This window comes from Ooceraea biroi, chromosome 2 (assembly GCF_003672135.1).
Source record: "Ooceraea biroi isolate clonal line C1 chromosome 2, Obir_v5.4, whole genome shotgun sequence".
Lineage (NCBI taxonomy): Eukaryota > Metazoa > Arthropoda > Insecta > Hymenoptera > Formicidae > Ooceraea > Ooceraea biroi.
This window is the reverse complement of record NC_039507.1, coordinates 10287432-10305286: the sequence shown is the minus strand read 5'-3', so window position 1 is coordinate 10305286 and position 17855 is coordinate 10287432. Positions and strand designations below refer to the sequence as shown.

The following is a 17855-nucleotide window of genomic DNA, read 5'->3' as shown; positions in this document are numbered from 1 at the left end:
TAGTGATTACTTGGTTGATGGATAGCTGAATGCAATAAAGTAAAATTTAACTAGCAACATATAGAGTTAATTAACATGATTAAATACGAAATGAATAAAAATCAAACCGAAATTTTTGACTGACCCAATATTTAGTAACTATTTGTTGAATAATGAACATCGAGAGAATTAAAATGTCATTAAGTTAATAATTAATTTAATAATTAGTGAATTAATTTTTGAAGATTTAATGTTCAATTCTAGATATTATTATACAAATCAGCGCACCATTTTAATTTATAAGACAAATTTTTAATAATTGTGTACTATTATGTGATATCCTAAAAAGATCTTTAAAATCAACAGAATTAAAATTATTAAAAAAATTAAAATTATTAGAAATATATCTCTGATATTGATTAATAGTTTGAATAATAATAAACAACTAAAAGAAATAAAAGAAAATCCTAACGCTCTAGTAATTATCATACATTGACATTTTTAGCTATAGATAACTCATTTCGTTGTATGTTTCGTTTCTTCAATACGCGCGTTGCATCCAATGTAAAACGAGATTCAACCGGCCGCTCTTGTTTATACATATACGCACGACGAGACGCACGATAATTGTGCGTATAAAGATATTGTATGAATTCACGTAATCTTCTACTTAGCGTTGCACAGATTACTAAACGCGGTCATTCGATGCCGGATTTTATTCGTACAGATATGAAGACTGCACTCATCGCCAGTATCGACTGAAAAGTAGCCGGCTGCATTTAGCCCGCTAACGCACAGCGTTATGCAGCGAGAACGCTGGGCTGAATTGCTTGTAAGATTAGCTGATGATGGGCGTGTTGCGGCGCCCATTCGATTAGGCTGATTGGCTTTTCGCGTGTGAATTCGTACTTCTCGCAACAAGCAATCGCATTACCCCGACGAAACCAATATAAAACGCGTAATCGGCTTTATCGCTGGATAAACGATAGACACACGTTGGGTTCCCTTTTCTATCGTCTCGCTTCTCCCTGTACCTCCTGGCGCTTCCCACTTAATGAAGAGCCGCGAGGAGAAGTACCTTTGAGTGTCCTTTGAACGTTTTACCAAAGAAAGATTTAAAGAACCACTCGCGGATCGACACCTCGATAATTTTCAGTTACTTTTATTCGCGCGAACTCCAGCGGCAAAACGCACTAATTTCAACTCTCAAAGAGAACGGGTGGAAAAGAAAAACGGTTGATCGAATCGTTATTAGGAATGGCATTAAGCTAGAAGATATTTCTCCTGCACCTTGGTTGATAATAAAATGGTTGCAAAAAAATGGGACAACCTTGACGGCTGACACACGAGATCTTGTTGTGACAGTGATACCGCAAAACAAATCCGGTACGCCGCGGATGGCGCAATTATCTCCGGCTTCAAGATCATTAATAACGCGGAGTATGTAATTACCGTTTAATCGAAGTGGTTTTATCGAAATAGGCAAGACATTATATATCGTCCATTTCATAATTTGCAAACGTGCTTATTAAGATTAGTCAATCAAATATTTAATGAATTAATATAGAAGATTGTGAATTATAGTTTGCATTGTCTGTCATAGATACAAAAATCTTAAGAACTTAGACCAAGAATAAAACAAGAAGAAAATTCTTCTTGTTTTAGTTTTCTTTCGTTAAAGAATATTTTATATATGAAGGCTAATAGCGCAATAAATTCTTGTAGCCAAGAATACTGTATTATATTTTTTCCCCTTAAAGATATCATTATTTCCCCTTGAGGTATTATTATATGAAAGCCAAGATGAAAGCTTTTCTAAAAAATACTATCTTTTACAAGTTTAATTATTTTTGATAAATATTCTTTAGGTACTTCTGAAATAAATTGCTAAATTGCCGCTTATTTTCACATTTTTCTAAAAACTCGCGTATTAATCTAAAATCTAAAAATATAACTAAGAATGCTACAATCTCCCTCAAAATAGATCGCTTTTTTATCGTTAAAAGCGTGCAGCGCACAATGCTTAATGAGAAGAATTAATAATACAAAATAATTAAATAGCAAGTCGCAAATTGCAGGAAAACCAATCGTCATGAAAAATGCAATTGCATCGATCGACGAGCTCGAACGTGCTCGAACGCTTCTCCATGGCTGGGAAGAGGAGAGAAGATACGTCGACGAGCATTTAGCTAAGTTTAGCAATAGTTTCAGATGGCTGGCACTGTTTCCCCGACGATGTGTTATCGACGTGTTAATGGTGTTACGTGTTGCGAACTTGCGGTTCGTTCAACCCTCGCGATTGTCGGTTGTGCAAACGCAGCTTCCAGCCTATTAGCGATTCGATGCAATGAGCGACTATTGCACTAAATGTGCGACGCATTGCACTTGTTTGGATCACTTTGGGCCTTGAAATACGAGAACTTCTCGGTAAACTCGTATATCTCTATTCTAATGACAATTCCGCTTCTGCTTCAGTACTGCAAAGTTAAAGTCTGGCTTCGTTGTTAATTGCTTTTATGAAGAAAATGAATTCAGACGCTGTTGTGGCGCTTTTGAAAGGTCACGATTTAATTTTTCACGCAAAGATCACGATGAAATATTTTACATAGTTATCATATTATATCTGCTATAAGTAATTGATGATAATGCAGTATACAATTTAAATTTGAAAAATGAAATGAGATTATAGAATATCGTGAACGCTAGACACATAAATGAGCACGTTTGGAGCTGCATGTGCATACGTGCTAATTTATAGAAAGGAGAAGTATTTACAGACACAGTGTCCCCTGTTTGCTTAATGGCAGCATGCTGCCGTTTATACTGCGTGCTTTGAAAGAAAAAGAGCGGATGTATGTACCTAAACAGAGCCATTCGTGGACCAAGTTAAGCCGTACGCAATGGCAATTAAGAATTGACGAATTTCTTTCTATACAATTTGATATAAATATATTCTATTATAAAATTAGTAAGTGATAGTAACTGGATAGTAATAAAATTAATTATTCAATTTTGATCTAGGTGGATTAAATACTTGCCGCGTATTCTATGTAAAACGATACATGTTTTCATGTTTCACTAATTTTGAATGCAAGAATGATATATAAATAATATAAAATTTTATAATTGGCACATCACGTTTGATATATTTCAGTTTCATATTTTGACAACTTGATACTTCATTTCTCAAAAGACCAATTACAATTTACACACCTGATTAATCAATCTTCGATGAAAATCTTCTTTAATTTTAATCACATTTATACGCGGTAGATGATTGATTGAAACGTGATTATATCGCCAATATCGTACCAATATAGCATGAAATTCGGCTTTTTAATATTCATTCTCATTTAACATTATTCGCGTCTCCATCTCCTAACGGTATGAGATCCTGATCGAAATAATGATTCGCATTAAACGCTGATATTGTATGTCAGCAACGTTCCTTCGCATCATCGATGCCGCACAGATGGGGAATCGTTATACGATTCAGTCCTTGGTACGGCGCGATCGGGTCCTTTGACAGAAGATATATACGACGTTTACAGAGGAGAAAGAAACCTCCGGGTCGTATACAAGAACTCGTTGCACCATATTCGGAAGCGCCACATTTACGCAGGGCTGGACGACGTTACTTCTCCGCCCTGAACTGAATCGCGATTTCACGCCTCCGCATTGATCTCCGAACGCTTTTTGACAACAATCACTGCTAATCAGAACGCAGTCTAAAAATTAATGACCGTTTAGATTTTGAAGATTTGAAAAAAATAATATCGATAGATCTTTATGTTAATGTTTATGTCTTTTGTGTCTCCATAATGCATTACGTAATCAATCGAGAAATGAAATAATAATAATGTTATTTTTTCTCTTTCTAATTTTCAATGATAATTCGATTAATCTTAAGGGTCTGTTTTGTAATTTTTAATGCTGTAGTTATATATCGCTGCGCAGGTTTCTTGTATCATGCAAATAACTGTGCAATGATACATAATGACAACGTTAAAAGTTGCAGAATAGGCCGTCTAGTCTTTATTTTTAATGACACTCTTTGTCTAATCGCTCCGAGTTTTTGTGAGGCAACCTACCGGGGTGCCAACGCCCGCGCAAGATGCACGACTTTGCGTGCGTTGATCTTACGGCTTACTTTGCTTCAACTACGTGATCACCATTCGCGATTTCTTTCCGCCTGTGCGTTCCCGTAACGTAAACTACGTTCCCCGGGAGATAAGTACGTCCATTCATTCATTCGCCAGTAACGACGACTATCGGTTAGCGTGTTTCCTTCAAGACTCGTTAAAATACACCATCGGCTATGGATTGCTTCCAGATTCCAAAGCCGATCTTCTCGTGCTACTCGCAATAAATCGGGTTTTCCGTCACGAAAGCAAAGGAAGTTTGTACATTCTTTTCCATCAATCAGCGAGAATGGAATCGTCACCAACGGAATATATGGATGCTTGCAAAAGTTCGTAAGATCACAAATGAATGGATTGCTTCAAAAGATGAGTCATTTTATCAACATGGGATCAAAATTATTCAAAATGTGGCAAAAGGTTTTTAATAATGCCCAATATTGTGATTAAAATATATGCCATCTCATTGCTATTAATAAATCAAAATAGCTTTTATCACAGGAGCTTTTGCAAGCATCTGCATACATTCATATACTTTCCTGAAAAAATGGTGAATGAGTAATTATAGTTTGCTATTGATAAAAGTCGCTCTCATTACGCCACGAGACGATCGCGTGTTCTTTCTATGGCGTTAATTTAATATGCAGCGGCGCTAGTGCACACTCGTCTAAATATAATTCTCCAGAGACGTGTCAGCACGTTGGAGGGATACGCCGCGAACGTGCGGGAGTAGCTATTGCGGATTAGCAAACATTCTGAAATGTGCGAAAGCTGACATCACGTATTCTGCTATTTTTATCGGCTCATACCGATACTCGATAGGATTCCTGTAAGCCGGTTGCATCACGGATGCATGAAATCAGTATACCATCATTTCGCCAGCAGTCTCGCGGCAGATGATGATGATGATGAGTGCTCGATAGCATGTTGCATGCTCGTGCACATTAGCGATCCAATAGCACGAAACAGGTACCTCCAGCACCCGCGAGTTTCTGCTGGTCGACCTAAATTTCGAATTTACTGCCTCACCGAGGTCAACTGGTGTCAACGCGACAGATGATGATGAGCCGTTTGCCGCGTCGGCAATAATTCTACGAGGGGGTGAAACCACCAGTAGATCAACCGTCTGTTGCTCCATTTAATGTGTTATAAAGTGCGAAAGCATCTTAACTATCATACAAAGCGTAATGGATAAAACTCTCCAGCAGACAAGATGAGGTTTCTTGTTAACTGAGATAAATTTTTCTTTTAGTAGGTAGGTGAAACATTGCGGGTAGATATGTGTAGTTATTGTGGTTTTCAAAGAAAGCAATTTCTTTCGAGATTCCGTGGTATTTGATTGCCTCTCAAAGTAACGAATGATGTAACAGTCGTACGCTTAAATAACTCTTTTTATAATGTAAATTTATAATTAAATGGAGGAAGATTTATTGCAGAGCAAATAATCGATATTTAATACCACATATGCATGCGTAGTATTATTAGATCATATAAATCGATATACCGTATACATGTAAATATATTGATACGATATATATTTTTCAATTCTCGATTATCAATTCCGCTTGTGTGCGCACATTTCTCGATTACCGCGATCGGACTTTCTAAACATATTCAGACCATGTATTTATCATGTACATAATTAAAAAACACGCTATTCAAGAATTGTTTTTCTAATTTTCACCGATGTCGATATCGATGTATTAAAAGATCAAAATTCCGATAAAATGTTAGTTAGATACGATAATATCTCGGGCGACAAATTCGCACGTAAGTTCACCGGGTTATGGAATCGTTATTTGACATAAGATATAATCATCTTCTGTCATTTTAGTTGAATATCAAGCACGACGTAATGAAATACTCCTTCGAGGTATTTTCAGGCTTGTTAAATGGATTTCATCATTAATTAATTCCTCTGATCAATATTGCAGATGAACGGGAGGACGTGCAGAAGAAGACGTTTGCCAAATGGATAAATTCGCAGCTTCTTAAGGTAAAAGCTACATCCATACCGAGATCGGTATCTTATTACTATTCGATGTTATCGCACTCCAGTTATTCGCAAAGCTATTACGCGTATCGTATCCAAGGAGTTTCCCTCTTAAACCTTTCCATGCGTGGAAAGTAACAAGTATCTACCTGTTACGTGTGTTCGTTCGTTATCTGGCTCTCATAATTGCGCAAAGTAATAGCTCCAAGAAAGAAAAGAGAGAGAAATGCCGAGGGATGCTTCCGCAGAGGAAGAGAAGAACGCAAGATAGATGTTTAATCTGTCCAAATCGTTTCCCTTTTTTTGTAGAATCATCACGAACCTATCAGCGATCTCTTCGTCGACCTACGAGATGGAAATCGCTTACTGTCCCTCCTGGAGGTGCTCACTTCCAAGACTTATGTAAGTAAACCACAACTTACCCGCGTGCCGTAGTAATCGCTTAGCGCAGTTTAACGGTGATCCGTGATTTCACGCGAGTTTTCCCGGCGAGATAGAGCATTGAAGGCGCCGCCAAGTCGCGAGGACGATCGTCCGAGGATATCATTCAGCCGAGGGCGATTCCTAATGAAATTATATTCTCCCTTGCATTTCATGTCAGCACGTCCGCGTTCGCCGTAACGAGTCCCAGGCAGGTGCACGTGCATCTCGGAGAATATTTGCATAAGAGTGCACGATTATGAATGCGTGCGGTAGGCGTAAGAATGCTCTGTTCCGCGAGATGCGTACCGCGTGTCACGGCATTTGCATTGCCCCATGCAGGTGTTCGACTCCATCGTTGAAATTTATTTTGCACAATAGCCCATAGAATTAGAGTCGAACGTAAGGATTATGTTAAAATGCAAATCTCACGAGAGCGCGCGACCGGAATAATTTTGCGTCTTTTTAAGTGGGGACAATGCGTATTGTTTTGCAGAAGAGAGAACGCGGTCGGATGCGAGTACACCATCTCAATAATGTTAACAAAGCGTTGCAAATCCTTGAGCAGAATAACGTAAGTACACATAATTGCAGCAGAGGTATATACTTTATTCCTAAATTTAATCTCGTTTAGTGGTACACTGCTAAACGAGATTAAATCTTAAAGCAAATTGCTGATGAATATATTTTTCATTTATTATTCAATGTTATATCTCATAAGTAGCCTAACATTATGAAAATACTACGTACATGGAATTTTAGGTAAAACTCGTCAATATTAGTAGCAATGATATCGTTGATGGTAATCCCAAATTGACACTTGGGTTGGTATGGAGCATTATTCTGCATTGGCAAGTAAGTTCGATAACGTTTCTCATGAACATTAAACTACACAAATTATGATAAAATTATTTTTATTTTAATCTGTTACGTGTAATTTATAATTTGTATTATTTATAATTTTGAGAATAATTTTTGACTTTTTAATCTTGCGCGATAGAGTATTGGCAAGAAAAATCTCGTCCCTTTAAAATCGGAATGTAACATGTCTTCACTGTATCAAGCAATTGTTCGTCCATGTCACAAAGTTGTAATTAATTATATGGAACCTAGCTTGTGCGATAAGTTGTTTCCTGTTTCCAAACTTAAAGAATATTGGAAACTTTTTAAACGAAAGAAATCCAAGCTGAATGAGCGTGACATAAAAATGATCGCGATCTAATAACATTCAAGAAATTAACGAAGCTTTTACAATTTTAGTAAGAGTTGAGAATATAGTATCCTTAATTTAAATTCCTATCTAATCATGGAACCACCTGTTGATAATTGCAATAGAAAAAAATTTTTGGAGAACAAAAATACTTTTAATGAAATTTATAATTTGGTTCCTGTTAGCACGTTAATAATTTATGATAATTTCGATTAATTGTATGCAAATATTCAGTATTATTAACTCTCTCATTAATATGTTGCGTCACAGGTACATTATCATTTGAAAGACTTGATGACGGAATTACAACAAACCAATTTAGAAAAGACACTTCTCGCTTGGTGCCGTCAAAATTCGCAGGTAAGATCACATTGTAAAATTATTTACGTATATGTATATTATTTATGTATCTTCGTAATTATTAAAGCAAAATTATAATAAGATTTATATGATTAGAGAAAGTTTATTTGCATCGTTCTCATTTTCTAGAATTACCCTGGTGTTGATATTAAAAATTTTACAACATCTTGGTCGGATGGATTAGCATTTAATGCGATATTACACAGATGGAAGTCTCACTTGTTCGATTTTAACAATATCGCGCGTAAACATCCAAACGCTAGATTGGACCATGCTTTTCGACTTGCGCAGGAACATCTCGGTATCGAACGTCTTTTGGATCCCGAAGGTAATTTAATTTCAGGCATGCTACGTATGACACTACATGTAATATTAAATGTAGTTGTCGACTTTCATGCATCTTGCACGTCTCGCGCGTCATGCACATGTCGTGCATCTGAAATGAGCAGTTTAGACATTTATGTCTCCCGCATTATGATTTGCCAATTATAAATACATGAAAATATCATTAATTCTGTCCATCCATCCTGTCATACGTTAAACATACGATAAACATACGATATTGTACTGTCATGTCTCATTGCAGATGTCAATACTTCAGTGCCGGATAAGAAATCCATAATGATGTACGTTATGTGTCTCTTCCAATCGTTACCGCATTCCGGAGACGACGTCGGCGATCTAGATCTCTCCATCGCAAGCGACAGTACTCCAGTTAGCCCGGTTACAACACCAGGAACAGAGGTATTGCAAAATCATAGTATAGCAAATAGATAATTGCAGTATGGAATGATGGTCGTGTGTAACAAATGCTTAATTTATAGACCGCTTTATCGTTCGGCAATTTCGGGATGCCAGCTTCCCGCCCGATGAGCCTTGCCACGAATGTTTCTGTCGAGCTCGGCGGCTACCAGGTTGCTCTCGAGGAAGTTTTAACGTGGCTTTTAGAGGCGGAGGATAAATTGAATCATGCCCCAAAGCCGGGCTCGACTTTAGACATATTGAAAGAACAATTCCACGAGCATGAAACCTTCCTGATGGAGCTGTCCGGTCATCAGGATGGGGTGGGAGCTGTTCTGGAGGAAGGCGCGAGATTGTTAGCTGAAGGTGGACTGCATAAGGATGAGGAGCACGAAGTTCGCGTGCAAATGTCGCTATTAAATTCCCGGTGGGAAGGCCTTCGAATGCGCGCCATGGAAAGACAAACTAAAATTCACGAGGTTTCTTTTTTTATTGTTTCTATTCGTAAAAATAATTTATTAAACTTTATTATTCGTTAATTCTAACATTTAAAATATATCTGGGAAGCATATTGTATCGAACGATGATTTTTAGGTGTTGATGCAGATGCAACAGGCGCAATTAGACGCGCTGCGAGAATGGTTGACGAAAACGGAAAACCGGATCTCCCTAATGGCGGCTAATGAATTAAATCCGTCAGTCCTCGAGGAACAGGGGAAACTTCTCAACGAATTGGAGAAAGATATTGAGGCGCAGCAAAATATGGTCGACGATATGAAGAACATGGTGGTGGTGGTGGATGAGGATAATTCCGAGGCGGTTTACGCTCAAATGGAGGATCAACTGTCCGCCCTCGGTGAACGCTGGAGTCACATTTGTCGATGGAAAGAGGAACGGCGCCAGCGATTGGAATCTCTATCTACGCTCTGGCAGAATATTCTCGACGATTACAAGAGACAAGTGGCATGGTTGAACGAAACGGAGATCACGTTAAAACAAATGGAAGCTAATCCGGCATCCGAATTTGGCGAAGTGTTGGAGAGAATAAAGAAGCTGCAGGTCCTTAAAGCGGAGATGGACGTAAATCAGAAAAAATTACTGTCTCTGCAGGAAGCGATTCAGGATTTGGAAGGTAATAGCTCGTCCTCAGAATATGCGGACATTCTGGAGAAGATCGAAAACCTGCAGGATCGATGGGAAGCCGTTGGACAGATTATGGAAGTTCAAACTCAAAGGGTAATTTTAAATACCATATAATCATACAAACAATACATTTCACTTAAGAATTTTTAAACAACTCGCTTTAATTGCATTAGATAACAAATTCTGGGTTCGAATTTGACTTGAAGTCCGAAGACAGCACGACAACGATCAAAGGCAACGAATGGATGTCCGAGACAGTAACGAGCATAGCGTATAAAGAAGAGATCACCGCAACAGTGCGTGTAATTTTTATTTTCTCAATAATATCTTCCAGATTTGATTTTTGAAAATATCTTATCTCTTTTTTTATTAGTCAACACCACATAGCGATTCAAAGAAACGTCGTGTCGACAGTACCACAAAACATGAGTTTGAATCGGCATTACTTCATTTATATAAATGGCTGGATTATGTCGATTTAGAAATTGGTCGTTCGGAGGGAGTGTTCGACGAGTTGAGTGTGGAGGAGAAGAAAGTTGTCTACAGAGATACTCTTGCGGACGTGGAGGCGCACACGAGCGAATACGACAAGGTTCTCGAAATTGGTAAACAACTCGTCGACGAGTTGAAAAATGCGAACGAATCCGCCGAAGAAGAGGAATCCAAGATTAAGGATATACAAAATTGTTGGGCGGCGACAAATAATCGTCTGCACGAGATAAAGAGACGGATAGATTATTTGGAAGAGGTAAAGAAGTTCCGGACCGAACTGGCCAGTCTAAATTTAATGCTCGAGAGTTACACCAAGTGGTTCGATACAAATAAAGAAAATAACCAAATAGAACCGTTCAGAGTAAGCCTTCCTTCTTTTTATAACTACGACTTAATATTTCACACACGTGCGCACCTTAAATTTGACCTCAAAAATATGATTTAGGTAAAAATGAAATCGATGAAATCTCACGATGAGCGTATAAGAAAGATGTTTGAAAAAGCTATCGAACTGTCAGGAAGTCAAGTCGCAATCGCAGAAAGCGGTAAAGTGGACGCTGACATAAAAGTGTTCTCCGCTAATTGGGAGAAGCTGTACATGATGTAAGTATCAGACGTACATATATTTCGCGTTTGTGCCGTTTAATAAATTGCAACAACCTTTCAGGTTGTCGGAGCGATTGATCGAAATAAATAACGCCATCGATCGAACTCCGCCTAAAAAATACACCGAGGCAGTCAGCAACTTAGCATCGTTTCTCAATAATGTGGAGAGTGCGCTCTTATTATCAGAGCAATTGATTATGTCCGATGAAAACTCTATGAACGAACAACTGGAGAGATTTAAGGATATACAAAACTCGTTAAAAGAGCAAGAGAAAACTTTCGAATATATTAACTCTACTGGACAAGATTTAATAGCAAAGATAAATGACGATTCCTCGGGACAACGGCTCAAAGACGAATTGCGCGAGTTGAACACCAAGTGGAGCGATATTCCTATTATTTTGGAGGAGAAACAACAAACCCTTGCTAAAAGTAAGTAAAACGTGGACATAAGAATTATGTGTATAATAAATTAATTGCTTATATAATCTATGCATTCCACAGATATCGCAACTTTGCAAGCGTTCAACACCGAACTCTCCACATTTGAATCTTGGTTAGAAAAATCATCATTATATCTGGAAGATTTATCTAAATGCGACATTATTGCGGATAACATCGCAGAAACGGAACGTAAATTCGGGCAAATTCGCTCGTTTTCTCAAGAGCTAGACAAAACGAAACCGCAGATAGAAGCGCTTCGAACGTCGGCGAATGGAATACTTGAAAAATCTGAACCAAATTTCGCGAGTCTGTTAAACAGCAAATTAGAAACCATGGCGTCTAAATGGAACGTTATTGTCAATAAGGCTAAAAGTATGAGTGACAAATATGAGGGAGCATTAAAGAAAAATGATGACGTAAGTATATATCTTTATAAAGAAAATATAAATACGTGTAAATTTTTATCAGGAAAAATGTGAATGATTTTTTCACGTGATGACTCTGATTTCGTTAGATTATAAATGGTATAGAAGATTTCACCAAGTGGCTGTCGAGTTTGGAGAGGGAGATACCTGTAGAATCAAGAATAACATCATCAGTTGAACTCTTCCAAGTTCGCGGCTGCTATCAAACGCTGAAAGACAAAGTTGACAAGCGAGTAGAAGAGTTTAGAAATCTCAACGAGATGGGAAACGACAAACTGTTAAGTTCCGAGGGATCGTCCGTGCAAGAGCTCGGTAGACGCTTCACTTTCTTAAATGCGCGATGGACCGACGTTACGGATCGTATATATGAACGCTACAGACATTTACAAAACGCCACTCATGAATACGGAGAATTTCGTGCCTTGGTCGCACAGGAAAGCGATTGGTTAGACAAGTTGGACAAACGATTGAAGAAATCACCTAAAACTGCTGCAGATGCGGAGGAAATTTCAGAAGAACTTGACGTAAGTAAATTGTTTACTTTAGAATAAAAATATAACAATGAAGTGAAATGGTTTGCAGTTTGAACAATTAAAAATTTTGAGATTTTTGTTCAATTATGTTTTATTCTTTATATGTATAATACTTAAAAGTTATATACGTTTAAGGATTTGGAAAATTACATACGGAATCACCCAGAATCTAGACTGGAGAAGATTCAAGAAATCGGTAAACAGCTTGTCGAGAGTAACATCATGACTCATTCTATTGAAACAGATGTGGAAGGACTGACAAGTCGATGGGAAAACTTAAATAAGCAGGTGTGCATGCATACGCATACATATATGTCCATGTTTGTCACTAATATGAAGCATATATTTTGTCTTAAGATATATTCTAAGAAGCTTATAATTATTTTGTGCCTGTAACAATAGAGTCAAGTATGGCAAGCATACAAGCACGAATTTTTTGAAATTCTAACTACTCGTAACCGCATGTGGGATTATTATAAATCATTCAAGACAGTTATGAGCAATGCATAAGAATAATAATTATGTTTATAATTATAATTTGATGATAATCATAAAGATATTTTTCTATATTTAAGTTTAAAAATCTCCTTGGATATAATATATCGCTATATACTTATATATTACGATATTTCTGTGTGCTTGGCTTGTAAGTTGTAAAATTACAATCAGACATTGTACCAATGATCTGCTTTGTAAAGTTAGTTTCGTTAGAAAGATAGAGTTGTATTTTGAGTAGGCAGGGCAACGGGCCAAGCTGTTGGAAGGATCAGTGAAGCAAGCTCAACAATCAGAAGGGCGCATCCTTGCTCTTCAGCATTCTTTAACACAAATAGACTCTGTACTAACTGCACGTCTTGATTGCGACCTCACTGCTGATGATTTACCTCACGATTACCAGGTCTGTTGATGATATATACATTATATCGCTCTACTTTCATAGTTATTATTTGTTAGAAGAATATAAAATCAAATCTGGTCAATGTATTAGATTCGCACTATCGGTTATACTTTTATTGCTTGTGAATGGTTTCATTATTTAAAAGCTATTGTCGATGTTGAGTTTTAAAGCAGTTGCAGTTATGAAATATCTTTTGCAATTTTTTGATGTTCGTTTGCCATGTATATTATCGACGAGTTATGAAAAAATGTATAAATATATAGAAATTCTTATGAAACATTAACATATGTAATTATAATTAATGTATCCACATATGTATATAATTCCAAATAACTTTCTATATTTGTTAGAAAAAGAATATCAAAGAAAATACATAATCTTTTTATTTTGTGTATATACATAACAATGTTAGCATGATGAAAAGAATGTGGTTATTCAGATTTGCATCTCTCTTTTTATAGATTTTACTAACTGATTATAATATAGTTCTAGAAGAGAATGTTAAGTACTAATGTATATTAATGGATATATCGTAAAATATGATATGTATTTAATAGAATATTATTTATCTTATTGCTGCATATAATAATCCCACATTATGTACGGCTGCAGAAATTAATGGAAGAGTTGGAACAACAACGTGCTACGCTTGAGGAAATGGCATCGCAGATTGAGTTATATAAAGCTTCTGGTAAAAAGGAAGCGGCACTGCGACTGCAAGAACAAATGTCCCTGATTGAACAGAAGTATGCTAAAGTGCAAAGAAAATTCGAACGCTTCCGCTGCCCGAGCAACATAGAACCTAGATTATCGAGAGCTTTACGAGAACTCAGGGGAATAGAGGAAGCAACCTGTTTATTAGAATTGTCATCAGAAGATCCGGAAACCATCGAGGGTCAATTAAAGCATTGCTTGGTAAAATATCAATCACGTATTCATTAAATTTATATAATATGTTTACTAAACGTACAATAATATATTCGTTATTTCGCAGCGTTTTTATCAGACTTTAAGTGAGATTAAAAGCGAGATTGAATGTATAATCGTAACCGGGAGGAAATTAGTTGAAGATACAGCCGTTTCCGAGCCTGATAACTTCTCAAAACGAATTGATATGCTAAAGGAATTGTATAATAAGGTACGTACGAGATCATACATTAAATATAAAAAGAAATATATTGAAAGAATAAGTTCAATAATTGTCTATTTCGTTACAGCTTGGTCTCCACATAACGGAATCGAAGTCCATATTAGAATCGGCGCTAGATTTGTCACGCGACATGCATAAAAATCTGACGTACATTAACATGTCGGTTGAAAGCATAAATAAAGAACTGGATACGCAGAAAAGTATGCCGGATCTGCCGGTAAATGCGATATACGTACGGGTAAGTATAAATTGTAATTTAGATGTATATTTATTTCTTACTTCAAATATAAATATGCAGAGTTATTAACAGTTTTGCCGAATTAAATTACTTTTATATCATAAACTAATTAATCATTAAATGAAATAAATGGTGGAATGAAATTCTATTATTACTTGTAGGAAACTCTAACTGAAGTAATTCCACGTCTCAACGTTATCAGAGACAAATTACTAAGATCACAAGATGAATTTTCAAAGTTGTGTGATCCTATGTATCTGGAACAACTTAAGGAGAAAATGTCAGATATAATTACAAGATTAGCTAACACTGAAAAGAGATTGCGACATTGTAAAGGTTCAGAGGTGAATATATTCTCATCATATCTTGTAATATTATAGTGATATATTTGAAATATGTATATATGTATTTTTTTTGGTAAAAGGATGAGCCTAATGTCGATGAGATAAACGCATGGCTTTTACAAGTTGAAGAGAAGTTAAATAAATTGGATGCAGTCCCAATTGATCAACTTACAGAGCACCACTTTGAACAGTGCAAGGTAATGTGATATAATTTATTTATAAATCTTTACAAATTTTTTTGAGTCCCTAAAAAATCTGTTTAATGTCTTTTAGGCTGTGCAAAGTGAAATGATAGAAGCAAAGCCTAAGGTTAATCAACTTCAGCGTTACACATATTACTCCAAAGTAGCTGAAATATGCGAAAAATGGGAAGACATCTCTAACAGGATACAGGTAACGTAAATCGCTGTTTTTCACGTGAAATTTCAAAGTTTGTTCATCTGTTATCTTTTTTCTAAAGTCAATTTTATCATTCATTGCTTATTCACTCATGGCTTATTCCTTGCTTTACACTTTAACAATTGGTATATGTAATGCTTGTGCTTGTTAGTACCATTACGTATATCTTTATTACATGAAACCTCTTTATTAATACATATAATATTTTGTTATTCCAAAAAGTACAGATATTATTGACCCATTTTGGATATATTACAATCAATTTTGACAAATAACAATTTATTTAATGTTGAAAAAAATCATATCCCATTTTTCTTTTGCAGCAGGACTACATATATATTTTAATAAGCGTTACTTTCTTTTTTCTATATATATATACACACACACCGTATTAAAAATTTATATATTTAAAAATTATTGTTGATATTATATTTTTCCCTTTCTCGATTGCGACTATAGTAATATCGTATTTCTAAATAATGTGTGAAATAATGTATGTACATCTCCATTCTGTCCAAGAGGTGGCTCTATATCTTTGTAAATACTGTAATTACTGGCACGAAATAAGTACACGTTCTGGTGGATGGAAAGACTCATCTCACTTTATCGATAAATTATTCTATGGCATTGTCTCTCCCCTTGTATGAAAACTAGTTTTTAATAGAAAATTTAAACGCGACAAGCTGCAGAGCTAAAAGAAGTTAAGTGAATCATAGTGTGAAGATTCTTGCATTGGTGATGGATACACATGAGAAATTTAGCTTTACATGCACAGTGAACCGCATTGTCACTTCCATTAGACCATGCTTAATATTGTTCCACTATTAACATGCTCTTTCAATTAACTTGTCGATTGTCCACGAAGTTTCTGTCACCTGTCATATTTTCGCAGGAATGGATCCACAAAATCACAGACAATTTGTTAGTAAAAAGTAAAGCAGAAGCTTCTAAGGGGAGAGACAATTACGGGCGCAACAAGTCGCCTAGACAGCTGGAACAAACTTCAGCGCAACCCGCCAAAAAAGAAAAGAAATTAATTGACGAGAACGAAGCTATTTATGGCATAGGATATCTCAATCCTGCGTTTGATGATAATCAGTGCACCGTCATTAGCACGCCCGAAAGCTCGCCGATTGACGTACCGCACCGAAGCAGAAAGTCTTCCGCTAAGTCGGAAAAAGTAAAAGCTAAAATCGTGGATGTCAGTAGAACTGTCAGGCGAAAGTTAGATATGAGTTCTGTGCCCGATGTCGTTCCAACCTCGCAACCGCAAGTTGCACAGGTGGATGACGACTTGCCTTCACCATGCTCCGATGTAGATATGCCTGCGGCCGACGAGGAGGAATTCTTTTTGTCGAAGAACAGCAAGCTGTTCTCTCAGGTGTCCAGTAACACCTTGACAGCAACAGAGACATTCAATGCAGCTTGTGCGCAACAGAATCCATTTCGGATCGTGGAAGTAAAAGAAATGGAAATCGTCAAGTCGATAGCGTCTCCGGAAGATCACGTCATTCTACCAAGTGCCAATGTCAGCGTTGGATTGGTGCCGCAAGTGGTTGAGAGGGTGGAGATCGTTGAAGACACTGAGACGGAAGCCGAGTCCATAGACACCGACACGGAGGACAAGGATGGCAGAGGAAAAATTACTTCCGCTGTCGGTACTACCGAGCAAGCAGTAAGTAAAAAGAAAGACCTCGTGCCGATCTTAAAGAAGAAGGCTCCAGAACCTCCCGCGAGAAATATCAAGAGGCTCATATTGAAATTAGACTTGGATACCGAGGAAAGTGATTCAAATAAAAGCGCAGCGCCTTCCAGCGGTACGCCATTAAGAAAGACGGAAGATGATACTGCAGGATCGTCTCAGCGATTTACAGAATCAAGTGAGTCGTCACGAACAGCTCCTGCGTGGAAAGATCCGGAGAGCGTTGCAGAATACCTTGTACTAGACGACGAGGAAATTGAAAAATCTGAAATCACGAAATTGGTACGCACCAGTGAGCAAGCAAATAACACTAAATCAAAAGACTTAGTAACGACGCAGACAGACAGAAATAGCCAAAAGGAAGTGACATCCGCGAAAAGTACTGAATATTTTAAACCGTGTGATATAGCCGGTCACAGCGGAGAAGAAAAAAATAAGAAGTTAGTGAAACGCGTGAAGAACTTGTCAAAGTATGACACATTGGAAGATTGCGACAGCTTTTACGGCAGCGACAAAGAAACGGACGATGCACTGATATTTTCGGATGATACAGAGATTGATGTTGGTAGTTCCAGCTCAGACGGGGAGGATACGAACTTAGGAGAGCATGTTGAGCACCTCTTGGACAAGGTAACACGC

General features: G+C 37.1%; 1 protein-coding gene across 10 annotated transcripts in view; it reads left to right on the top strand.

The window, feature by feature from the left end:
- LOC105279139 (dystrophin, isoforms A/C/F/G/H) overlaps positions 1-17855 on the top strand; it is a 442569-nt gene that overhangs the window by 13114 nt on the left and 411600 nt on the right. For 8 of the 10 annotated variants that reach the window (XM_026967748.1, XM_026967742.1, XM_026967747.1 and 5 more), the window contains 24 exons: positions 6053-6114; positions 6421-6513; positions 7028-7105; positions 7294-7386; positions 8012-8101; positions 8231-8429; positions 8688-8845; positions 8926-9321; positions 9437-10078; positions 10159-10281; positions 10359-10838; positions 10923-11080; positions 11145-11515; positions 11588-11943; positions 12042-12476; positions 12621-12773; positions 13222-13383; positions 13996-14298; positions 14378-14521; positions 14601-14771; positions 14933-15115; positions 15196-15312; positions 15389-15508; positions 16407-17846. In XM_026967748.1, the coding sequence (XP_026823549.1) occupies positions 6053-6114; positions 6421-6513; positions 7028-7105; positions 7294-7386; positions 8012-8101; positions 8231-8429; positions 8688-8845; positions 8926-9321; positions 9437-10078; positions 10159-10281; positions 10359-10838; positions 10923-11080; positions 11145-11515; positions 11588-11943; positions 12042-12476; positions 12621-12773; positions 13222-13383; positions 13996-14298; positions 14378-14521; positions 14601-14771; positions 14933-15115; positions 15196-15312; positions 15389-15508; positions 16407-17846 (6527 nt within the window). The remainder of the gene's footprint in view (positions 1-6052; positions 6115-6420; positions 6514-7027; positions 7106-7293; positions 7387-8011; positions 8102-8230; positions 8430-8687; positions 8846-8925; positions 9322-9436; positions 10079-10158; positions 10282-10358; positions 10839-10922; positions 11081-11144; positions 11516-11587; positions 11944-12041; positions 12477-12620; positions 12774-13221; positions 13384-13995; positions 14299-14377; positions 14522-14600; positions 14772-14932; positions 15116-15195; positions 15313-15388; positions 15509-16406; positions 17847-17855) is intronic. The other 2 variants (XM_026967749.1, XM_026967750.1) reach the window with 2 other exon arrangements.